At 40.7% G+C, this 25,530-nt stretch overlaps 2 protein-coding genes across 7 annotated transcripts; both read right to left on the bottom strand.

Moving 5' to 3' along the window:
• Positions 1 to 1,320: 1,320 nt before the first annotated feature.
• Positions 1,321 to 25,065, bottom strand: LOC149975517 (uncharacterized). The gene is made up of 6 exons (XM_090206653.1): positions 24,925 to 25,065; positions 22,641 to 23,774; positions 15,544 to 16,634; positions 11,362 to 11,607; positions 4,271 to 4,516; positions 1,321 to 2,449 (listed from the first exon to the last, which is right to left on the bottom strand). The coding sequence occupies exons 2-6, from the start codon at positions 23,692 to 23,694 to the stop codon at positions 1,376 to 1,378; spliced, it is 3,711 nt and encodes a 1,236-aa protein (XP_090062779.1). The 5' UTR covers positions 23,695 to 23,774; positions 24,925 to 25,065; the 3' UTR covers positions 1,321 to 1,375.
• LOC118941139 (uncharacterized) lies at positions 6,959 to 13,943 on the bottom strand. Of its 6 annotated transcripts, none has more exons than XM_090208479.1 (2): positions 13,565 to 13,943; positions 6,959 to 9,581 (listed from the first exon to the last, which is right to left on the bottom strand). In XM_090208479.1, the coding sequence occupies exon 2, from the start codon at positions 9,499 to 9,501 to the stop codon at positions 8,446 to 8,448; it is 1,056 nt and encodes a 351-aa protein (XP_090064605.1). In that variant the 5' UTR covers positions 9,502 to 9,581; positions 13,565 to 13,943; the 3' UTR covers positions 6,959 to 8,445. The 6 variants fall into 6 exon arrangements, with proteins under 6 accessions (XP_090064605.1, XP_090064601.1, XP_090064600.1 ...); XM_090208475.1 differs by lacking the exon at positions 13,565 to 13,943 and adding an exon at positions 11,362 to 11,489; XM_090208474.1 differs by lacking the exon at positions 13,565 to 13,943 and adding an exon at positions 10,732 to 11,117.
• Positions 25,066 to 25,530: the final 465 nt, after the last annotated feature.

A 25,530-nucleotide genomic window follows, 5' to 3' on the forward strand; every position in this document is an offset into this window, starting at 1 on the left:
CACATTACCCTCAAATGAACGTTGGGGAGGTTTCACAGACCTGTTTCTGATCACAGAGATAAATACATAGGTAAAACTTACGGTATGTATCTCTATAGTTCTAACTGCATCTTGAAGAACATTGTATTAATCCAAGCAACAGACCAAGTTGAGAGACCAAGTTGAAAACATGAAACTAACAAGCTTTGGTCACAGGAACATGAATTCATACAAATGATAGATTCTGTTGTGTACCTCAATTACTATTTTTATTTACAGAATTTACGAAGTTGTAATGCAATATGAACTGTTGATATCATGGTCCAGCACATACTTAATTAAATAAACAAATACCAGACTAGATGAAGACATGTTTAACATACAATCTGAACATTTACACACAACATCACCCAGAGTCTGTGAAACCAAGCCATCCACTTCAGATGAAAGCCAAGTGATAAAAAACAAGTAAAAAGAGCTGACATAAAAAGTCTTAAAAAGAACTGTGAGGAGTGATGTTGAGTGAATTACAAGGATGATACTGGCAAACAAAACCATCACAATAGTGAATAACCATACATCTTCTAAGAGAAATCTTAAGGATGATGGATTGGAAGTTTACAGGTACCGTCTTGACTCCACAAGGTGAAGTATGCAATGAACCAAGTGAAAGAAAACAACTATGATTATGGTACAGTCCCAAATGGCACCATATTCCCCTTATAGTGCATTACTTTTGACCAGGGTCCATGGGGCTTTGGTCAAAAGTAGTGCACTTTATAGGTAAAAGGGTGCCATGATAGTGATACTAACAACATCTATATCGAAACAAAGATAGCTGGGACGGGGAAGTTGTTACATTCAAAGCTTTGGCAATTCAGGCAAATAAAATTAGAAGACATTAGCAATTCGAAAACTACAGAGCTTACGGAGAGATAAAAAACAAAAAACAAAATACTTAACTAATTCAATTGATTTAAACCATTTGAGCTTATTTGGACAAATCTGCACAGACCAATACAAGATTAACAAACCTCAATGAGAATATCATCAACTATAGGATGTGTATGGTATTAGAAACTGTATCAATGACAGTACCAGTGAAAAAATCTAAATGGGATAAGTCTGAACAGAATAATACAAGATTAACAACTGTCAATGAAATTGTCTTCACATCATTCAAGCTATAGATGACCAAGGAAGTACAAAAAGTACTTTTCTTTTCCACAAGGTTTCCACGAAGGCATCAAACCATAAAAAATAACAGCAAGAGCAAACAGACACATAGGTTAGTTGAGAAAGCAAGAAAGAGCTGGGTAAGAGATAATAAAATGTTAAAAAAACATCTTACAAGATGCTACTGATACTCGTTCAGTCTGCTCCGCCCAGGTTCCTTTTACTTTACAACCTTTTTGATTGAGCCAGGCTTTCTGCCCCCCCTCTTAGGAACAACCACTTCTTTTTTCTTAATAGCTGCCACTACCTTACCAGGTTTACTAGCCTTGCCATGACCATCGCGTGGTTTAATTTCCTCTTCTTTGTCATCTTCTACTAGAGAAAAGACTTCATCCTCATTTCTCTGTGTATCTTCATTTTCCTCCTCTGAATCATACGCTGTATAATCAGCGTTCACAGACTTTCTCTTGCCTTTTTGCCTCTGGGCTTGGAAGGCAGCTTCATCGAACACATTTGCTTTACCGTTGGAGCGGCGGTAAAGCCTTACTATTGGAGAAACAGTGCAACCCTGTTTGGCTGAGGGTGAACTGTTGGACCTATCCGTCTCTGCTGCTCTCTTGGCTTTGAAGGAGCCTAAGGGGCGGCCACTCTTTCGCGGGGAATCATCTTTAGCGGGGGGCTTTGAAACTTTAGAAGTTGGAGGTGGGTTCGTCTGTAAGTTGGCACCTCTATCTGTTGATGCCTTGAGTGGACGGCCTCTTCTCCGTGGCTCGGCAGAGGTGGGTGTGGCGGGGGGATCCCCGCGGGGATGGATGCGCGGCCTTCCGAGCGGCTTCCACACTCTAGGTTGGCTTTTCAGTATCTTTCTCTCCTCTTCCTCCTCGGGTGACAGGTACTTCCTCGGCCTACCCAATTTTTTTTTTTGCTGAACTTTTTTGGGCCGGCCACGCTCTGCTGAAACAGCATTAGGGTCAACCACTTTACGTGGCCTGCCCCGTGGCTGCTTGTCTAGTACCCTCAGTATCTTAGGTTTCTTGGAGCCTGATCCTTTGGGCCTACCCCTTCCCCTCTTAGGTGGTATGGGGCTGCCATTAGACAAGGCATCGGACTCCTCTTCACTACCAGTGGCATCCATTGCCCCTTCTTTCGAAGCCGTTGCCCCTTCATCCGACATTGTTGCCCCTTCATCCGACATTGTTGCCCCTTCATCCGACATTGTTGCCCCTTCTTCCGACATTGTTGCCCCTTCTTTCATCTGTTTTCTTGCAACCTGGCTCCTTTCTTTCCTTCCAGCTCACTTCCTAGGAGGTCTTGTGACCTACTTAGGGCTTCCCACTGTAAAGGTCATATTGAGAAGGTTACAATACAAAACAAAATGTTCTTTGTGCACGCACCCCTTCATAAAACTGGCATACATGGGTACGAGAAAGTGTAGCTAGCATGTCTAGGCTGGACAATAGAATGAGTCAAAATTCCCCCAAGGATGAAACATGGCAAAAGAACGTTAGCTAAGCTGGAACACTAGCATATGAATGGAATTGAACATTCGCAGGGTCTCTTCTGAATGGAGTGACGCTTATAATTCCATTTATGTATCCCTTTTTATTTTACCACTACAATCTGTTCTTAGGACGAAACTGAAAAATAACTTGTGTAGAAAGTAAACATCCGCACCTCGATGGTGCCAAGTGTGAGTATGTCTGCATAACACGGAAGTAGTTCCATGAGTAATGTGTTGTGGTGTACATTTTAACTACCAACGTGGGCATTGCCAACAACAGCGAAGCAGGAGGCGTGACTTAGAACAATGTGAGTAGAACGGTCGGAAGGCGAGTTGGTGCCACGGTGCTCAATAGAACTATTAGGAGCGGGAAAAATGCCCCAAAATAAGGCCTGTTTTTTTCGTGATTACTTCAAAACTACGGCAGACAGCTGGGACATATTTGTAATATTATGAAACTGGGCTCCATGGCGGATGCAATGAACTAGTTTTATCAGAAAAAGTATTGTTAAAAATGGAATGTGTCCAGCCTAACGTGTCTTGTAATATCCACATTGTAAACAGATTGTTTACTAATTGCAGTTTCTTCATTCTGTGATAGGTCACGTTGCAATTATGTATATGGAAAGGTGCACAATAAACAAAATATGATATGACAGTCTCCTCCATAAGTAAACTAAAGTTGATGCATTGACGCGACACTGAAATCTAGCTAGCTAGTATCCTGATTCAGTGACTGTTTTGGTTACTAGTAGCTAGTTAGCCAACTTTACCAGATGTTCGAAGTAACATCACATTCATCTTCTACGACCGGGGTGAACTAGCTACCGAAGTAAATTAACTTTAAAGTAAGCTAGCAAACTACGTAGCATACTACGTAGCTAGCTAATTATCTTTACAAAGCTAGCATTAGCTCGATCACTTACGACAGCCCCGGATCTCAAGCAGGCTAAACTAGTTTAATGAAAATAGCACACGCCTCACATTGGTACAATCCTTGCGTAGCTGGTGCTGTCTACACTTCTATCAGATATCGTTTGTCATGAAAGTCGCCAGATGTTTAATCGGCCTTTGTTGTAATTGTTTAGCTAGCTAGCGATTTGAATTTCAACCAGACGTTGTGGCGGGTGAAAGCTGATTTTCTATCGACTAAAGGGGAAGTGGAACAACGTTTTTAATTTCCGCTCCCTGAAATAAATAAGATGTTGTCTATGACCCCTGTTCTTTCACAAGACACTGATGACCCTTGTGGAGAGTTATTTCCTTGAGCAATTATTATAAAATAAAAAAAAGAAGCATAATAGCATCATATCTCTGATTGATTTCCTTTGAAAGCCTGGGAAAACGCTTGGGCTTCTTCTGGATGATCTGGACATGCTACAACACCAAAAGATGAATTACCGCCACCAACTGGACGACGTTGAAAAAAACAAGGTAAAAATAAAACATGATAGGGAAAACAAATCCACCCAAAATAAAACAATAAAAACCACATTGACAAAACCAAAACCCCCAAACACCCACTTCTTCTATCCTTCAAATCCCCATATCTCCCTTCTTCTGACTATCCTAGTTAAATAAAGGTTAAATAATGTATTCATGTTTAATTCTCACCTGAGAGGCTTGTGACAATACTCCATGCAACTCCTCTGCCAAGAAGTCTTTCAGTCCCAGGAAACATTCCGTCGCATCCACAACAATGTCTATTTTCCAGGACTTCCTCTCCACCTTGGCAGTGCCATTAATCACCATAGCTATAAAGGCCACAAAGTCCACCTTCTGTACCTTTAACATATCTGGGTTCTGCCATTGAACGGTAACCCCTGCAGCCTTCAGTGAATGCCTATCCACCACCATGGACTACTCAGGAGCAGCATTTGAACCCTCAACCCTTTTAAATGCCCTAAGTGGGTGGGTCGCGAACAGGTGTCACTGGCGTGAAAAGCAAGCCCCCCACGCATCACGCCAATAGGGTTAAACCACTTGGTGGGAATTGCAAGGTGGCTCATTAGGGAGGATCACTACAGTATAGCTGAGAACTTTTACAGCTTCTGTATAAAATAATATGGCATAGTGAAAATATACAGTATATCAAGCACTACTTTTGTTATTTTCGCACAACTTTGCTACCCCTTTATTTTCGCTACCTCTATATTTTGTTCTCATGTCTCCATAGACAGGAAAAAGATTGATGTATGGAGATTAAGGGAGATAAGAGGTATGTGGTAACATGAGTGATGGAAGCAGCCTGAATAAGAAAAATATATACAAATTGTATGTGTGTGTGTGCGCATGTGCATGACCCTGTACGTGCCTCTGTGTGGGATTTGGAGAAAAACAGGGAGAGAGCTTGAGAGACAATCCCAGAGAGACTGTGTGTTGAACCCGCTGCCCCCTAATACCCCTACCTGCTCCCTGCATGCTTTGCCATGGTTACGAGACAGGGCTCCCAGTTAATGTGTTTTTCAGCAGGGGTGAGCTGGGTACTAATGTGTCTCAGTCTGTCTCCTCAGCAAATGGCACAATCAATATCAACTGTCCCAGGATGCACCACCACTAGCAGAGGGCCAGGAAAACCACCAAGCTCCCTGCAAGGCTGAATAATGTAAGGTGACTGAAATATTCTGCTTTTATAAAATGTTATGCTTTTTTGAAATGAAACAAAATACCTTGCTCTCTTTAAAGATTTTAGAATTAGTTTGTGAGTTAGAGAAAATAAGAGTAATTAGAGACTAATTTTAATTTATTCAATTCATTTGTGTACAATATAGTAGCACAATTTATGGCACAAGAGATTTATTTTTATGTAATTTATTTTTGTTTTCAGCAAATTATTTTGATACGTACCGTTAGGTCCAAAATTATTGGCACACTTGATAAAGATGAGCAAAAAAAGACTATAAAATAAAATTTAAAAATACTGAGCTATTGTATGCTAAAAAACATTGGAAAATTGTTATTTTATTGTTCAGAGAAATACATTTTGTTTAACAAGTAATATATATATTTTTAAAGATAGGGGTCAAAATTGTCATCCCTGTTTTCAATACCTCACCTTGCGAGGATAATGACACTGAGCCTTTTTCTAAAATGTTTTATGAGATTGGAGAACACATCGGGAGGGATCTTAGACCATTCCTCCATTCAGAATCTTTCCAGATCCTTGATATCCTTTGTCTGTGAATATGGACTGCCCTCTTCAATTCAAACCACAGGTTTTCAATGGGGTTCAAGTCAAGAGACTGAGATGGCCATTGCAAAGTATTGGTTTTGTGGTCAATTAATCATTTATTTGTAGATTATGTGTTCTTGGGGTTAGTGTCTTGCTGGAAGAGCCACTTGCAGCCAAGTTTCAGCCTCCTGGCAGAGGCAACCAGAGCTGCGTGCGAATACCCATACTAACATACGTATACTGCACACTTAATGAGTATATACTACATAGTTAATTTTAGTATACTGTACACGAACAGTATGCTTTCAGTTGAGCGTACTGTCTCTTCACTTGTCTACCGGAAGTTGATGCTGTTGCTATGCAACCTCTTGCTAGCTAGTTAGCATAACAAATGACTAGCTAAACATTTTACAACTTTGGGTGTGTTCTTAAATTCAATCTGGAGTGCCAGAGTGCGCTTGTAAATTCAGAGTGTAGTCAGATTGTCTGTTTGTAAATTCAGAGCTTTCATTCTCGGAGCGCACACTGGACACTCCAGCCTTTGGCTTTCTGATCTTCTGGCAGTCAAGCACCCAAGCTAACGTTGGCTAGCTTGCTAGCTACTTCCAGACACAAATGAGACCACTGACCATTTTACTCACCCTAGCAGAGCTGGTTAGGCAGTTTTCCAGAGCGTTGGTGACTGTAACTGTGACTGTAAATTACGCTCTTTTGCTGAAGTTTACTGACACCAGCCATATTCAATGGGGGTTGAGCGCTCATAAATTCATTACACTCAGAGGAGAGTGCTCTGAAATCAGAGTACTGTAGATAGCCAGAGCGAATTTACGAAAAGACCCAAATGTCCATTGAGAATGCACAACGACTATACCATTTAGCTAAACTAAGAATGACGGGAATAATCTTGTCAATAAACGCTGGGTAGAGTCGGGGAACTCGGCTGAGAGTCAGACTCTGCAGACGTCAGTATTACTTATGGATTGAGCTCGGTCCAATAAACGGTGTGAACATTCCACCACTGACTTTTTGATCCTGACCAGCCAGGAATAAATGTTTCTATCAAATCTTCCATTTATTCACCACATTCTGCTTTTAAGCTTTACAATAATACAAAATAAAGACAAAGCAAGTCATATTTGAGGTTTTATTGAGATTAAAAAAACATCAAAAACAAAGTTTGACATTTCACTTTATTACATGAAACTTTCTAAATATTTGCTCTCTCTAAAAAAACAGAAATTCACATTACCCTCAAATGAACGTTGGGGAGGTTTCACAGACCTGTTTCTGATCACAGAGATAAATACATAGGTAAAACTTACGGTATGTATCTCTATAGTTCTAACTGCATCTTGAAGAACATTGTATTAATCCAAGCAACAGACCAAGTTGAGAGACCAAGTTGAAAACATGAAACTAACAAGCTTTGGTCACAGGAACATGAATTCATACAAATGATAGATTCTGTTGTGTACCTCAATTACTATTTTTATATTACAGAATTTACGAAGTTGTAATGCAATATGAACTGTTGATATCATGGTCCAGCACATACTTAATTAAATAAACAAATACCAGACTAGATGAAGACATGTTTAACATACAATCTGAACATTTACACACAACATCACCCAGAGTCTGTGAAACCAAGCCATCCACTTCAGATGAAAGCCAAGTGATAAAAAACAAGTAAAAAGAGCTGACATAAAAAGTCTTAAAAAGAACTGTGAGGAGTGATGTTGAGTGAATTACAAGGATGATACTGGCAAACAAAACCATCACAATAGTGAATAACCATACATCTTCTAAGAGAAATCTTAAGGATGATGGATTGGAAGTTTACAGGTACCGTCTTGACTCCACAAGGTGAAGTATGCAATGAACCAAGTGAAAGAAAACAACTATGATTATGGTACAGTCCCAAATGGCACCATATTCCCCTTATAGTGCATTACTTTTGACCAGGGTCCATGGGGCTTTGGTCAAAAGTAGTGCACTTTATAGGTAAAAGGGTGCCATGATAGTGATACTAACAACATCTATATCGAAACAAAGATAGCTGGGACGGGGAAGTTGTTACATTCAAAGCTTTGGCAATTCAGGCAAATAAAATTAGAAGACATTAGCAATTCGAAAACTACAGAGCTTACGGAGAGATAAAAAACAAAAAACAAAATACTTAACTAATTCAATTGATTTAAACCATTTGAGCTTATTTGGACAAATCTGCACAGACCAATACAAGATTAACAAACCTCAATGAGAATATCATCAACTATAGGATGTGTATGGTATTAGAAACTGTATCAATGACAGTACCAGTGAAAAAATCTAAATGGGATAAGTCTGAACAGAATAATACAAGATTAACAACTGTCAATGAAATTGTCTTCACATCATTCAAGCTATAGATGACCAAGGAAGTACAAAAAGTACTTTTCTTTTCCACAAGGTTTCCACGAAGGCATCAAACCATAAAAAATAACAGCAAGAGCAAACAGACACATAGGTTAGTTGAGAAAGCAAGAAAGAGCTGGGTAAGAGATAATAAAATGTTAAAAAAACATCTTACAAGATGCTACTGATACTCGTTCAGTCTGCTCCGCCCAGGTTCCTTTTACTTTACAACCTTTTTGATTGAGCCAGGCTTTCTGCCCCCCCTCTTAGGAACAACCACTTCTTTTTTCTTAATAGCTGCCACTACCTTACCAGGTTTACTAGCCTTGCCATGACCATCGCGTGGTTTAATTTCCTCTTCTTTGTCATCTTCTACTAGAGAAAAGACTTCATCCTCATTTCTCTGTGTATCTTCATTTTCCTCCTCTGAATCATACGCTGTATAATCAGCGTTCACAGACTTTCTCTTGCCTTTTTGCCTCTGGGCTTGGAAGGCAGCTTCATCGAACACATTTGCTTTACCGTTGGAGCGGCGGTAAAGCCTTACTATTGGAGAAACAGTGCAACCCTGTTTGGCTGAGGGTGAACTGTTGGACCTATCCGTCTCTGCTGCTCTCTTGGCTTTGAAGGAGCCTAAGGGGCGGCCACTCTTTCGCGGGGAATCATCTTTAGCGGGGGGCTTTGAAACTTTAGAAGTTGGAGGTGGGTTCGTCTGTAAGTTGGCACCTCTATCTGTTGATGCCTTGAGTGGACGGCCTCTTCTCCGTGGCTCGGCAGAGGTGGGTGTGGCGGGGGGATCCCCGCGGGGATGGATGCGCGGCCTTCCGAGCGGCTTCCACACTCTAGGTTGGCTTTTCAGTATCTTTCTCTCCTCTTCCTCCTCGGGTGACAGGTACTTCCTCGGCCTACCCAATTTTTTTTTTTGCTGAACTTTTTTGGGCCGGCCACGCTCTGCTGAAACAGCATTAGGGTCAACCACTTTACGTGGCCTGCCCCGTGGCTGCTTGTCTAGTACCCTCAGTATCTTAGGTTTCTTGGAGCCTGATCCTTTGGGCCTACCCCTTCCCCTCTTAGGTGGTATGGGGCTGCCATTAGACAAGGCATCGGACTCCTCTTCACTACCAGTGGCATCCATTGCCCCTTCTTTCGAAGCCGTTGCCCCTTCATCCGACATTGTTGCCCCTTCATCCGACATTGTTGCCCCTTCATCCGACATTGTTGCCCCTTCATCCGACATTGTTGCCCCTTCATCCGACATTGTTGCCCCTTCTTTCATCTGTTTTCTTGCAACCTGGCTCCTTTCTTTCCTTCCAGCTCACTTCCTAGGAGGTCTTGTGAACTACTTAGGGCTTCCCACTGTAAAGGTCATATTGAGAAGGTTAAAATACAAAACAAAATGTTCTTTGTGCACGCACCCCTTCATAAAACTGGCATACATGGGTACGAGAAAGTGTAGCTAGCATGTCTAGGCTGGACAATAGAATGAGTCAAAATTCCCCCAAGGATGAAACATGGCAAAAGAACGTTAGCTAAGCTGGAACACTAGCATATGAATGGAATTGAACATTCGCAGGGTCTCTTCTGAATGGAGTGACGCTTATAATTCCATTTATGTATCCCTTTTTATTTTACCACTACAATCTGTTCTTAGGACGAAACTGAAAAATAACTTGTGTAGAAAGTAAACATCCGCACCTCGATGGTGCCAAGTGTGAGTATGTCTGCATAACACGGAAGTAGTTCCATGAGTAATGTGTTGTGGTGTACATTTTAACTACCAACGTGGGCATTGCCAACAACAGCGAAGCAGGAGGCGTGACTTAGAACAATGTGAGTAGAACGGTCGGAAGGCGAGTTGGTGCCACGGTGCTCAATAGAACTATTAGGAGCGGGAAAAATGCCCCAAAATAAGGCCTGTTTTTTTCGTGATTACTTCAAAACTACGGCAGACAGCTGGGACATATTTGTAATATTATGAAACTGGGCTCCATGGCGGATGCAATGAACTAGTTTTATCAGAAAAAGTATTGTTAAAAATGGAATGTGTCCAGCCTAACGTGTCTTGTAATATGCACATTGTAAACAGATTGTTTACTAATTGCAGTTTCTTCATTTTGTGATAGGTCACGTTGCAATTATGTATATGGAAAGGTGCACAATAAACAAAATATGATATGACAGTCTCCTCCATAAGTAAACTAAAGTTGATGCATTGACGCGACACTGAAATCTAGCTAGCTAGTATCCTGATTCAGTGACTGTTTTGGTTACTAGTAGCTAGTTAGCCAACTTTACCAGATGTTCGAAGTAACATCACATTCATCTTCTACGACCGGGGTGAACTAGCTACCGAAGTAAATTAACTTTAAAGTAAGCTAGCAAACTACGTAGCATACTACGTAGCTAGCTAATTATCTTTACAAAGCTAGCATTAGCTCGATCACTTACGACAGCCCCGGATCTCAAGCAGGCTAAACTAGTTTAATGAAAATAGCACACGCCTCACATTGGTACAATCCTTGCGTAGCTGGTGCTGTCTACACTTCTATCAGATATCGTTTGTCATGAAAGTCGCCAGATGTTTAATCGGCCTTTGTTGTAATTGTTTAGCTAGCTAGCGATTTGAATTTCAACCAGACGTTGTGGCGGGTGAAAGCTGATTTTCTATCGACTAAAGGGGAAGTGGAACAACGTTTTTAATTTCCGCTCCCTGAAATAAATAAGATGTTGTCTATGACCCCTGTTCTTTCACAAGACACTGATGACCCTTGTGGAGAGTTATTTCCTTGAGCAATTATTATAAAATAAAAAAAAGAAGCATAATAGCATCATATCTCTGATTGATTTCCTTTGAAAGCCTGGGAAAACGCTTGGGCTTCTTCTGGATGATCTGGACATGCTACAACACCAAAAGATGAATTACCGCCACCAACTGGACGACGTTGAAAAAAACAAGGTAAAAATAAAACATGATAGGGAAAACAAATCCACCCAAAATAAAACAATAAAAACCACATTGACAAAACCAAAACCCCCAAACACCCACTTCTTCTATCCTTCAAATCCCCATATCTCCCTTCTTCTGACTATCCTAGTTAAATAAAGGTTAAATAATGTATTCATGTTTAATTCTCACCTGAGAGGCTTGTGACAATACTCCATGCAACTCCTCTGCCAAGAAGTCTTTCAGTCCCAGGAAACATTCCGTCGCATCCACAACAATGTCTATTTTCCAGGACTTCCTCTCCACCTTGGCAGTGCCATTAATCACCATAGCTATAAAGGCCACAAAGTCCACCTTCTGTACCTTTAACATATCTGGGTTCTGCCATTGAACGGTAACCCCTGCAGCCTTCAGTGAATGCCTATCCACCACCATGGACTACTCAGGAGCAGCATTTGAACCCTCAACCCTTTTAAATGCCCTAAGTGGGTGGGTCGCGAACAGGTGTCACTGGCGTGAAAAGCAAGCCCCCCACGCATCACGCCAATAGGGTTAACCCACTTGGTGGGAATTGCAAGGTGGCTCATTAGGGAGGATCACTACAGTATAGCTGAGAACTTTTACAGCTTCTGTATAAAATAATATGGCATAGTGAAAATATACAGTATATCAAGCACTACTTTTGTTATTTTCGCACAACTTGATTTGCTACCCCTTTATTTTCGCTACCTCTATATTTTGTTCTCATGTCTCCATAGACAGGAAAAAGATTGATGTATGGAGATTAAGGGAGATAAGAGGTATGTGGTAACATGAGTGATGGAAGCAGCCTGAATAAGAAAAATATATACAAATTGTATGTGTGTGTGTGCGCATGTGCATGACCCTGTACGTGCCTCTGTGTGGGATTTGGAGAAAAACAGGGAGAGAGCTTGAGAGACAATCCCAGAGAGACTGTGTGTTGAACCCGCTGCCCCCTAATACCCCTACCTGCTCCCTGCATGCTTTGCCATGGTTACGAGACAGGGCTCCCAGTTAATGTGTTTTTCAGCAGGGGTGAGCTGGGTACTAATGTGTCTCAGTCTGTCTCCTCAGCAAATGGCACAATCAATATCAACTGTCCCAGGATGCACCACCACTAGCAGAGGGCCAGGAAAACCACCAAGCTCCCTGCAAGGCTGAATAATGTAAGGTGACTGAAATATTCTGCTTTTATAAAATGTTATGCTTTTTTGAAATGAAACAAAATACCTTGCTCTCTTTAAAGATTTTAGAATTAGTTTGTGAGTTAGAGAAAATAAGAGTAATTAGAGACTAATTTTAATTTATTCAATTCATTTGTGTACAATATAGTAGCACAATTTATGGCACAAGAGATTTATTTTTATGTAATTTATTTTTGTTTTCAGCAAATTATTTTGATACGTACCGTTAGGTCCAAAATTATTGGCACACTTGATAAAGATGAGCAAAAAAAGACTATAAAATAAAATTTAAAAATACTGAGCTATTGTATGCTAAAAAACATTGGAAAATTGTTATTTTATTGTTCAGAGAAATACATTTTGTTTAACAAGTAATATATATATTTTTAAAGATAGGGGTCAAAATTGTCATCCCTGTTTTCAATACCTCACCTTGCGAGGATAATGACACTGAGCCTTTTTCTAAAATGTTTTATGAGATTGGAGAACACATCGGGAGGGATCTTAGACCATTCCTCCATTCAGAATCTTTCCAGATCCTTGATATCCTTTGTCTGTGAATATGGACTGCCCTCTTCAATTCAAACCACAGGTTTTCAATGGGGTTCAAGTCAAGAGACTGAGATGGCCATTGCAAAGTATTGGTTTTGTGGTCAATTAATCATTTATTTGTAGATTATGTGTTCTTGGGGTTAGTGTCTTGCTGGAAGAGCCACTTGCAGCCAAGTTTCAGCCTCCTGGCAGAGGCAACCAGAGCTGCGTGCGAATACCCATACTAACATACGTATACTGCACACTTAATGAGTATATACTACATAGTTAATTTTAGTATACTGTACACGAACAGTATGCTTTCAGTTGAGCGTACTGTCTCTTCACTTGTCTACCGGAAGTTGATGCTGTTGCTATGCAACCTCTTGCTAGCTAGTTAGCATAACAAATGACTAGCTAAACATTTTACAACTTTGGGTGTGTTCTTAAATTCAATCTGGAGTGCCAGAGTGCGCTTGTAAATTCAGAGTGTAGTCAGATTGTCTGTTTGTAAATTCAGAGCTTTCATTCTCGGAGCGCACACTGGACACTCCAGCCTTTGGCTTTCTGATCTTCTGGCAGTCAAGCACCCAAGCTAACGTTGGCTAGCTTGCTAGCTACTTCCAGACACAAATGAGACCACTGACCATTTTACTCACCCTAGCAGAGCTGGTTAGGCAGTTTTCCAGAGCGTTGGTGACTGTAACTGTGACTGTAAATTACGCTCTTTTGCTGAAGTTTACTGACACCAGCCATATTCAATGGGGGTTGAGCGCTCATAAATTCATTACACTCAGAGGAGAGTGCTCTGAAATCAGAGTACTGTAGATAGCCAGAGCGAATTTACGAAAAGACCCAAATGTCCATTGAGAATGCACAACGACTATACCATTTAGCTAAACTAAGAATGACGGGAATAATCTTGTCAATAAACGCTGGGTAGAGTCGGGGAACTCGGCTGAGAGTCAGACTCTGCAGACGTCAGTATTACTTATGGATTGAGCTCGGTCCAATAAACGGTGTGAACATTCCACCACTGACTTTTTGATCCTGACCAGCCAGGAATAAATGTTTCTATCAAATCTTCCATTTATTCACCACATTCTGCTTTTAAGCTTTACAATAATACAAAATAAAGACAAAGCAAGTCATATTTGAGGTTTTATTGAGATTAAAAAAACATCAAAAACAAAGTTTGACATTTCACTTTATTACATGAAACTTTCTAAATATTTGCTCTCTCTAAAAAAACAGAAATTCACATTACCCTCAAATGAACGTTGGGGAGGTTTCACAGACCTGTTTCTGATCACAGAGATAAATACATAGGTAAAACTTACGGTATGTATCTCTATAGTTCTAACTGCATCTTGAAGAACATTGTATTAATCCAAGCAACAGACCAAGTTGAGAGACCAAGTTGAAAACATGAAACTAACAAGCTTTGGTCACAGGAACATGAATTCATACAAATGATAGATTCTGTTGTGTACCTCAATTACTATTTTTATATTACAGAATTTACGAAGTTGTAATGCAATATGAACTGTTGATATCATGGTCCAGCACATACTTAATTAAATAAACAAATACCAGACTAGATGAAGACATGTTTAACATACAATCTGAACATTTACACACAACATCACCCAGAGTCTGTGAAACCAAGCCATCCACTTCAGATGAAAGCCAAGTGATAAAAAACAAGTAAAAAGAGCTGACATAAAAAGTCTTAAAAAGAACTGTGAGGAGTGATGTTGAGTGAATTACAAGGATGATACTGGCAAACAAAACCATCACAATAGTGAATAACCATACATCTTCTAAGAGAAATCTTAAGGATGATGGATTGGAAGTTTACAGGTACCGTCTTGACTCCACAAGGTGAAGTATGCAATGAACCAAGTGAAAGAAAACAACTATGATTATGGTACAGTCCCAAATGGCACCATATTCCCCTTATAGTGCATTACTTTTGACCAGGGTCCATGGGGCTTTGGTCAAAAGTAGTGCACTTTATAGGTAAAAGGGTGCCATGATAGTGATACTAACAACATCTATATCGAAACAAAGATAGCTGGGACGGGGAAGTTGTTACATTCAAAGCTTTGGCAATTCAGGCAAATAAAATTAGAAGACATTAGCAATTCGAAAACTACAGAGCTTACGGAGAGATAAAAAACAAAAAACAAAATACTTAACTAATTCAATTGATTTAAACCATTTGAGCTTATTTGGACAAATCTGCACAGACCAATACAAGATTAACAAACCTCAATGAGAATATCATCAACTATAGGATGTGTATGGTATTAGAAACTGTATCAATGACAGTACCAGTGAAAAAATCTAAATGGGATAAGTCTGAACAGAATAATACAAGATTAACAACTGTCAATGAAATTGTCTTCACATCATTCAAGCTATAGATGACCAAGGAAGTACAAAAAGTACTTTTCTTTTCCACAAGGTTTCCACGAAGGCATCAAACCATAAAAAATAACAGCAAGAGCAAACAGACACATAGGTTAGTTGAGAAAGCAAGAAAGAGCTGGGTAAGAGATAATAAAATGTTAAAAAAACATCTTACAAGATGCTACTGATACTCGTTCAGTCTGCTCCGCCCAGGTTCCTTTTACTTTACAACCTTTTTGATTGAGCCAGGCTTTCTGCCCCCCCTCTTAGGAACAACCACTTCTTTTTTCTTAATAGCTGCCACTACCTTACCAGGTTTACTAGCCTTGCCATGACCATCGCGTGGTTTAATTTCCTCTTCTTTGTCATCTTCTACTAGAGAAAAGACTTCATCCTCATTTCTCTGTGTATCTTCATTTTCCTCCTCTGAATCATACGCTGTATAATCAGCGTTCACAGACTTTCTCTTGCCTTTTTGCCTCTGGGCTTGGAAGGCAGCTTCATCGAACACATTTGCTTTACCGTTGGAGCGGCGGTAAAGCCTTACTATTGGAGAAACAGTGCAACCCTGTTTGGCTGAGGGTGAACTGTTGGACCTATCCGTCTCTGCTGCTCTCTTGGCTTTGAAGGAGCCTAAGGGGCGGCCACTCTTTCGCGGGGAATCATCTTTAGCGGGGGGCTTTGAAACTTTAGAAGTTGGAGGTGGGTTCGTCTGTAAGTTGGCACCTCTATCTGTTGATGCCTTGAGTGGACGGCCTCTTCTCCGTGGCTCGGCAGAGGTGGGTGTGGCGGGGGGATCCCCGCGGGGATGGATGCGCGGCCTTCCGAGCGGCTTCCACACTCTAGGTTGGCTTTTCAGTATCTTTCTCTCCTCTTCCTCCTCGGGTGACAGGTACTTCCTCGGCCTACCCAATTTTTTTTTTTGCTGAACTTTTTTGGGCCGGCCACGCTCTGCTGAAACAGCATTAGGGTCAACCACTTTACGTGGCCTGCCCCGTGGCTGCTTGTCTAGTACCCTCAGTATCTTAGGTTTCTTGGAGCCTGATCCTTTGGGCCTACCCCTTCCCCTCTTAGGTGGTATGGGGCTGCCATTAGACAAGGCATCGGACTCCTCTTCACTACCAGTGGCATCCATTGCCCCTTCTTTCGAAGCCGTTGCCCCTTCATCCGACATTGTTGCCCCTTCATCCGACATTGTTGCCCCTTCATCCGACATTGTTGCCCCTTCATCCGACATTGTTGCCCCTTCATCCGACATTGTTGCCCCTTCTTTCATCTGTTTTCTTGCAACCTGGCTCCTTTCTTTCCTTCCAGCTCACTTCCTAGGAGGTCTTGTGAACTACTTAGGGCTTCCCACTGTAAAGGTCATATTGAGAAGGTTAAAATACAAAACAAAATGTTCTTTGTGCACGCACCCCTTCATAAAACTGGCATACATGGGTACGAGAAAGTGTAGCTAGCATGTCTAGGCTGGACAATAGAATGAGTCAAAATTCCCCCAAGGATGAAACATGGCAAAAGAACGTTAGCTAAGCTGGAACACTAGCATATGAATGGAATTGAACATTCGCAGGGTCTCTTCTGAATGGAGTGACGCTTATAATTCCATTTATGTATCCCTTTTTATTTTACCACTACAATCTGTTCTTAGGACGAAACTGAAAAATAACTTGTGTAGAAAGTAAACATCCGCACCTCGATGGTGCCAAGTGTGAGTATGTCTGCATAACACGGAAGTAGTTCCATGAGTAATGTGTTGTGGTGTACATTTTAACTACCAACGTGGGCATTGCCAACAACAGCGAAGCAGGAGGCGTGACTTAGAACAATGTGAGTAGAACGGTCGGAAGGCGAGTTGGTGCCACGGTGCTCAATAGAACTATTAGGAGCGGGAAAAATGCCCCAAAATAAGGCCTGTTTTTTTCGTGATTACTTCAAAACTACGGCAGACAGCTGGGACATATTTGTAATATTATGAAACTGGGCTCCATGGCGGATGCAATGAACTAGTTTTATCAGAAAAAGTATTGTTAAAAATGGAATGTGTCCAGCCTAACGTGTCTTGTAATATGCACATTGTAAACAGATTGTTTACTAATTGCAGTTTCTTCATTTTGTGATAGGTCACGTTGCAATTATGTATATGGAAAGGTGCACAATAAACAAAATATGATATGACAGTCTCCTCCATAAGTAAACTAAAGTTGATGCATTGACGCGACACTGAAATCTAGCTAGCTAGTATCCTGATTCAGTGACTGTTTTGGTTACTAGTAGCTAGTTAGCCAACTTTACCAGATGTTCGAAGTAACATCACATTCATCTTCTACGACCGGGGTGAACTAGCTACCGAAGTAAATTAACTTTAAAGTAAGCTAGCAAACTACGTAGCATACTACGTAGCTAGCTAATTATCTTTACAAAGCTAGCATTAGCTCGATCACTTACGACAGCCCCGGATCTCAAGCAGGCTAAACTAGTTTAATGAAAATAGCACACGCCTCACATTGGTACAATCCTTGCGTAGCTGGTGCTGTCTACACTTCTATCAGATATCGTTTGTCATGAAAGTCGCCAGATGTTTAATCGGCCTTTGTTGTAATTGTTTAGCTAGCTAGCGATTTGAATTTCAACCAGACGTTGTGGCGGGTGAAAGCTGATTTTCTATCGACTAAAGGGGAAGTGGAACAACGTTTTTAATTTCCGCTCCCTGAAATAAATAAGATGTTGTCTATGACCCCTGTTCTTTCACAAGACACTGATGACCCTTGTGGAGAGTTATTTCCTTGAGCAATTATTATAAAATAAAAAAAAGAAGCATAATAGCATCATATCTCTGATTGATTTCCTTTGAAAGCCTGGGAAAACGCTTGGGCTTCTTCTGGATGATCTGGACATGCTACAACACCAAAAGATGAATTACCGCCACCAACTGGACGACGTTGAAAAAAACAAGGTAAAAATAAAACATGATAGGGAAAACAAATCCACCCAAAATAAAACAATAAAAACCACATTGACAAAACCAAAACCCCCAAACACCCACTTCTTCTATCCTTCAAATCCCCATATCTCCCTTCTTCTGACTATCCTAGTTAAATAAAGGTTAAATAATGTATTCATGTTTAATTCTCACCTGAGAGGCTTGTGACAATACTCCATGCAACTCCTCTGCCAAGAAGTCTTTCAGTCCCAGGAAACATTCCGTCGCATCCACAACAATGTCTATTTTCCAGGACTTCCTCTCCACCTTGGCAGTGCCATTAATCACCATAGCTATAAAGGCCACAAAGTCCACCTTCTGTACCTTTAACATATCTGGGTTCTGCCATTGAACGGTAACCCCTGCAGCCTTCAGTGAATGCCTATCCACCACCATGGACTACTCAGGAGCAGCATTTGAACCCTCAACCCTTTTAAATGCCCTAAGTGGGTGGGTCGCGAACAGGTGTCACTGGCGTGAAAAGCAAGCCCCCCACGCATCACGCCAATAGGGTTAACCCACTTGGTGGGAATTGCAAGGTGGCTCATTAGGGAGGATCACTACAGTATAGCTGAGAACTTTTACAGCTTCTGTATAAAATAATATGGCATAGTGAAAATATACAGTATATCAAGCACTACTTTTGTTATTTTCGCACAACTTGATTTGCTACCCCTTTATTTTCGCTACCTCTATATTTTGTTCTCATGTCTCCATAGACAGGAAAAAGATTGATGTATGGAGATTAAGGGAGATAAGAGGTATGTGGTAACATGAGTGATGGAAGCAGCCTGAATAAGAAAAATATATACAAATTGTATGTGTGTGTGTGCGCATGTGCATGACCCTGTACGTGCCTCTGTGTGGGATTTGGAGAAAAACAGGGAGAGAGCTTGAGAGACAATCCCAGAGAGACTGTGTGTTGAACCCGCTGCCCCCTAATACCCCTACCTGCTCCCTGCATGCTTTGCCATGGTTACGAGACAGGGCTCCCAGTTAATGTGTTTTTCAGCAGGGGTGAGCTGGGTACTAATGTGTCTCAGTCTGTCTCCTCAGCAAATGGCACAATCAATATCAACTGTCCCAGGATGCACCACCACTAGCAGAGGGCCAGGAAAACCACCAAGCTCCCTGCAAGGCTGAATAATGTAAGGTGACTGAAATATTCTGCTTTTATAAAATGTTATGCTTTTTTGAAATGAAACAAAATACCTTGCTCTCTTTAAAGATTTTAGAATTAGTTTGTGAGTTAGAGAAAATAAGAGTAATTAGAGACTAATTTTAATTTATTCAATTCATTTGTGTACAATATAGTAGCACAATTTATGGCACAAGAGATTTATTTTTATGTAATTTATTTTTGTTTTCAGCAAATTATTTTGATACGTACCGTTAGGTCCAAAATTATTGGCACACTTGATAAAGATGAGCAAAAAAAGACTATAAAATAAAATTTTAAAATACTGAGCTATTGTATGCTAAAAAACATTGGAAAATTGTTATTTTATTGTTCAGAGAAATACATTTTGTTTAACAAGTAATATATATATTTTTAAAGATAGGGGTCAAAATTATTGTCATCCCTGTTTTCAATACCTCACCTTGCGAGGATAATGACACTGAGCCTTTTTCTAAAATGTTTTATGAGATTGGAGAACACATCGGGAGGGATCTTAGACCATTCCTCCATTCAGAATCTTTCCAGATCCTTGATATCCTTTGTCTGTGAATATGGACTGCCCTCTTCAATTCAAACCACAGGTTTTCAATGGGGTTCAAGTCAAGAGACTGAGATGGCCATTGCAAAGTATTGGTTTTGTGGTCAATTAATCATTTATTTGTAGATTATGTGTTCTTGGGGTTAGTGTCTTGCTGGAAGAGCCACTTGCAGCCAAGTTTCAGCCTCCTGGCAGAGGCAACCAGAGCTGCGTGCGAATACCCATACTAACATACGTATACTGCACACTTAATGAGTATATACTACATAGTTAATTTTAGTATACTGTACACGAACAGTATGCTTTCAGTTGAGCGTACTGTCTCTTCACTTGTCTACCGGAAGTTGATGCTGTTGCTATGCAACCTCTTGCTAGCTAGTTAGCATAACAAATGACTAGCTAAACATTTTACAACTTTGGGTGTGTTCTTAAATTCAATCTGGAGTGCCAGAGTGCGCTTGTAAATTCAGAGTGTAGTCAGATTGTCTGTTTGTAAATTCAGAGCTTTCATTCTCGGAGCGCACACTGGACACTCCAGCCTTTGGCTTTCTGATCTTCTGGCAGTCAAGCACCCAAGCTAACGTTGGCTAGCTTGCTAGCTACTTCCAGACACAAATGAGACCACTGACCATTTTACTCACCCTAGCAGAGCTGGTTAGGCAGTTTTCCAGAGCGTTGGTGACTGTAACTGTGACTGTAAATTACGCTCTTTTGCTGAAGTTTACTGACACCAGCCATATTCAATGGGGGTTGAGCGCTCATAAATTCATTACACTCAGAGGAGAGTGCTCTGAAATCAGAGTACTGTAGATAGCCAGAGCGAATTTACGAAAAGACCCAAATGTCCATTGAGAATGCACAACGACTATACCATTTAGCTAAACTAAGAATGACGGGAATAATCTTGTCAATAAACGCTGGGTAGAGTCGGGGAACTCGGCTGAGAGTCAGACTCTGCAGACGTCAGTATTACTTATGGATTGAGCTCGGTCCAATAAACGGTGTGAACATTCCACCACTGACTTTTTGATCCTGACCAGCCAGGAATAAATGTTTCTATCAAATCTTCCATTTATTCACCACATTCTGCTTTTAAGCTTTACAATAATACAAAATAAAGACAAAGCAAGTCATATTTGAGGTTTTATTGAGATTAAAAAAACATCAAAAACAAAGTTTGACATTTCACTTTATTACATGAAACTTTCTAAATATTTGCTCTCTCTAAAAAAACAGAAATTCACATTACCCTCAAATGAACGTTGGGGAGGTTTCACAGACCTGTTTCTGATCACAGAGATAAATACATAGGTAAAACTTACGGTATGTATCTCTATAGTTCTAACTGCATCTTGAAGAACATTGTATTAATCCAAGCAACAGACCAAGTTGAGAGACCAAGTTGAAAACATGAAACTAACAAGCTTTGGTCACAGGAACATGAATTCATACAAATGATAGATTCTGTTGTGTACCTCAATTACTATTTTTATATTACAGAATTTACGAAGTTGTAATGCAATATGAACTGTTGATATCATGGTCCAGCACATACTTAATTAAATAAACAAATACCAGACTAGATGAAGACATGTTTAACATACAATCTGAACATTTACACACAACATCACCCAGAGTCTGTGAAACCAAGCCATCCACTTCAGATGAAAGCCAAGTGATAAAAAACAAGTAAAAAGAGCTGACATAAAAAGTCTTAAAAAGAACTGTGAGGAGTGATGTTGAGTGAATTACAAGGATGATACTGGCAAACAAAACCATCACAATAGTGAATAACCATACATCTTCTAAGAGAAATCTTAAGGATGATGGATTGGAAGTTTACAGGTACCGTCTTGACTCCACAAGGTGAAGTATGCAATGAACCAAGTGAAAGAAAACAACTATGATTATGGTACAGTCCCAAATGGCACCATATTCCCCTTATAGTGCATTACTTTTGACCAGGGTCCATGGGGCTTTGGTCAAAAGTAGTGCACTTTATAGGTAAAAGGGTGCCATGATAGTGATACTAACAACATCTATATCGAAACAAAGATAGCTGGGACGGGGAAGTTGTTACATTCAAAGCTTTGGCAATTCAGGCAAATAAAATTAGAAGACATTAGCAATTCGAAAACTACAGAGCTTACGGAGAGATAAAAAACAAAAAACAAAATACTTAACTAATTCAATTGATTTAAACCATTTGAGCTTATTTGGACAAATCTGCACAGACCAATACAAGATTAACAAACCTCAATGAGAATATCATCAACTATAGGATGTGTATGGTATTAGAAACTGTATCAATGACAGTACCAGTGAAAAAATCTAAATGGGATAAGTCTGAACAGAATAATACAAGATTAACAACTGTCAATGAAATTGTCTTCACATCATTCAAGCTATAGATGACCAAGGAAGTACAAAAAGTACTTTTCTTTTCCACAAGGTTTCCACGAAGGCATCAAACCATAAAAAATAACAGCAAGAGCAAACAGACACATAGGTTAGTTGAGAAAGCAAGAAAGAGCTGGGTAAGAGATAATAAAATGTTAAAAAAACATCTTACAAGATGCTACTGATACTCGTTCAGTCTGCTCCGCCCAGGTTCCTTTTACTTTACAACCTTTTTGATTGAGCCAGGCTTTCTGCCCCCCCTCTTAGGAACAACCACTTCTTTTTTCTTAATAGCTGCCACTACCTTACCAGGTTTACTAGCCTTGCCATGACCATCGCGTGGTTTAATTTCCTCTTCTTTGTCATCTTCTACTAGAGAAAAGACTTCATCCTCATTTCTCTGTGTATCTTCATTTTCCTCCTCTGAATCATACGCTGTATAATCAGCGTTCACAGACTTTCTCTTGCCTTTTTGCCTCTGGGCTTGGAAGGCAGCTTCATCGAACACATTTGCTTTACCGTTGGAGCGGCGGTAAAGCCTTACTATTGGAGAAACAGTGCAACCCTGTTTGGCTGAGGGTGAACTGTTGGACCTATCCGTCTCTGCTGCTCTCTTGGCTTTGAAGGAGCCTAAGGGGCGGCCACTCTTTCGCGGGGAATCATCTTTAGCGGGGGGCTTTGAAACTTTAGAAGTTGGAGGTGGGTTCGTCTGTAAGTTGGCACCTCTATCTGTTGATGCCTTGAGTGGACGGCCTCTTCTCCGTGGCTCGGCAGAGGTGGGTGTGGCGGGGGGATCCCTGCGGGGGTGGATGCGCGGCCTTCCGAGCGGCTTCCACACTCTAGGTTGGCTTTTCAGTATCTTTCTCTCCTCTTCCTCCTCGGGTGACAGGTACTTCCTCGGCCTACCCAATTTTTTTTTTTGCTGAACTTTTTTGGGCCGGCCACGCTCTGCTGAAACAGCATTAGGGTCAACCACTTTACGTGGCCTGCCCCGTGGCTGCTTGTCTAGTACCCTCAGTATCTTAGGTTTCTTGGAGCCTGATCCTTTGGGCCTACCCCTTCCCCTCTTAGGTGGTATGGGGCTGCCATTAGACAAGGCATCGGACTCCTCTTCACTACCAGTGGCATCCATTGCCCCTTCTTTCGAAGCCGTTGCCCCTTCATCCGACATTGTTGCCCCTTCATCCGACATTGTTGCCCCTTCATCCGACATTGTTGCCCCTTCTTCCGACATTGTTGCCCCTTCTTTCGACATTGTTGCCCCTTCTTTCATCTGTTTTCTTGCAACCTGGCTCCTTTCTTTCCTTCCAGCTCACTTCCTAGGAGGTCTTGTGAACTACTTAGGGCTTCCCACTGTAAAGGTCATATTGAGAAGGTTACAATACAAAACAAAATGTTCTTTGTGCACGCACCCCTTCATAAAACTGGCATACATGGGTACGAGAAAGTGTAGCTAGCATGTCTAGGCTGGACAATAGAATGAGTCAAAATTCCCCCAAGGATGAAACATGGCAAAAGAACGTTAGCTAAGCTGGAACACTAGCATATGAATGGAATTGAACATTCGCAGGGTCTCTTCTGAATGGAGTGACGCTTATAATTCCATTTATGTATCCCTTTTTATTTTACCACTACAATCTGTTCTTAGGACGAAACTGAAAAATAACTTGTGTAGAAAGTAAACATCCGCACCTCGATGGTGCCAAGTGTGAGTATGTCTGCATAACACGGAAGTAGTTCCATGAGTAATGTGTTGTGGTGTACATTTTAACTACCAACGTGGGCATTGCCAACAACAGCGAAGCAGGAGGCGTGACTTAGAACAATGTGAGTAGAACGGTCGGAAGGCGAGTTGGTGCCACGGTGCTCAATAGAACTATTAGGAGCGGGAAAAATGCCCCAAAATAAGGCCTGTTTTTTTCGTGATTACTTCAAAACTACGGCAGACAGCTGGGACATATTTGTAATATTATGAAACTGGGCTCCATGGCGGATGCAATGAACTAGTTTTATCAGAAAAAGTATTGTTAAAAATGGAATGTGTCCAGCCTAACGTGTCTTGTAATATGCACATTGTAAACAGATTGTTTACTAATTGCAGTTTCTTCATTTTGTGATAGGTCACGTTGCAATTATGTATATGGAAAGGTGCACAATAAACAAAATATGATATGACAGTCTCCTCCATAAGTAAACTAAAGTTGATGCATTGACGCGACACTGAAATCTAGCTAGCTAGTATCCTGATTCAGTGACTGTTTTGGTTACTAGTAGCTAGTTAGCCAACTTTACCAGATGTTCGAAGTAACATCACATTCATCTTCTACGACCGGGGTGAACTAGCTACCGAAGTAAATTAACTTTAAAGTAAGCTAGCAAACTACGTAGCATACTACGTAGCTAGCTAATTATCTTTACAAAGCTAGCATTAGCTCGATCACTTACGACAGCCCCGGATCTCAAGCAGGCTAAACTAGTTTAATGAAAATAGCACACGCCTCACATTGGTACAATCCTTGCGTAGCTGGTGCTGTCTACACTTCTATCAGATATCGTTTGTCATGAAAGTCGCCAGATGTTTAATCGGCCTTTGTTGTAATTGTTTAGCTAGCTAGCGATTTGAATTTCAACCAGACGTTGTGGCGGGTGAAAGCTGATTTTCTATCGACTAAAGGGGAAGTGGAACAACGTTTTTAATTTCCGCTCCCTGAAATAAATAAGATGTTGTCTATGACCCCTGTTCTTTCACAAGACACTGATGACCATTGCGGAGAGTTATTTCCTTGAGCAATTATTATAAAATAAAAAAAAAGAAGCATAATAGCATCATATCTCTGATTGATTTCCTTTGAAAGCCTGGGAAAACGCTTGGGCTTCTTCTGGATGATCTGGACATGCTACAACACCAAAAGATGAATTACCGCCACCAACTGGACGACGTTGAAAAAAACAAGGTAAAAATAAAACATGATAGGGAAAACAAATCCACCCAAAATAAAACAATAAAAACCACATTGACAAAACCAAAACCCCCAAACACCCACTTCTTCTATCCTTCAAATCCCCATATCTCCCTTCTTCTGACTATCCTAGTTAAATAAAGGTTAAA

This window comes from Oncorhynchus mykiss, chromosome 18 (assembly GCF_057628025.1).
Source record: "Oncorhynchus mykiss isolate SJ-2025 chromosome 18, ASM5762802v1, whole genome shotgun sequence".
Lineage (NCBI taxonomy): Eukaryota > Metazoa > Chordata > Actinopteri > Salmoniformes > Salmonidae > Oncorhynchus > Oncorhynchus mykiss.

Excerpts from the sequence above, each read along its gene's own strand:
- LOC118941139 (XM_090208479.1), bottom strand. The coding sequence starts at position 9,501 with ATGAAAGAAGGGGCAACAATGTCGGATGAAGGGGCAACAATGTCGGAT.
- LOC149975517 (XM_090206653.1), bottom strand. The coding sequence starts at position 23,694 with ATGAAAGAAGGGGCAACAATGTCGAAAGAAGGGGCAACAATGTCGGAA. Across the intron at positions 11,608-15,543 it reads CAATCAAAAAGGTTGTAAAG|TCCATGGTGGTGGATAGGCA; the intron begins TAAAAGGAACCT and ends GCTCCTGAGTAG. Across the intron at positions 2,450-4,270 it reads TATTGTCACAAGCCTCTCAG|GCTGGAAGGAAAGAAAGGAG; the intron begins GTGAGAATTAAA and ends CCTAGGAAGTGA.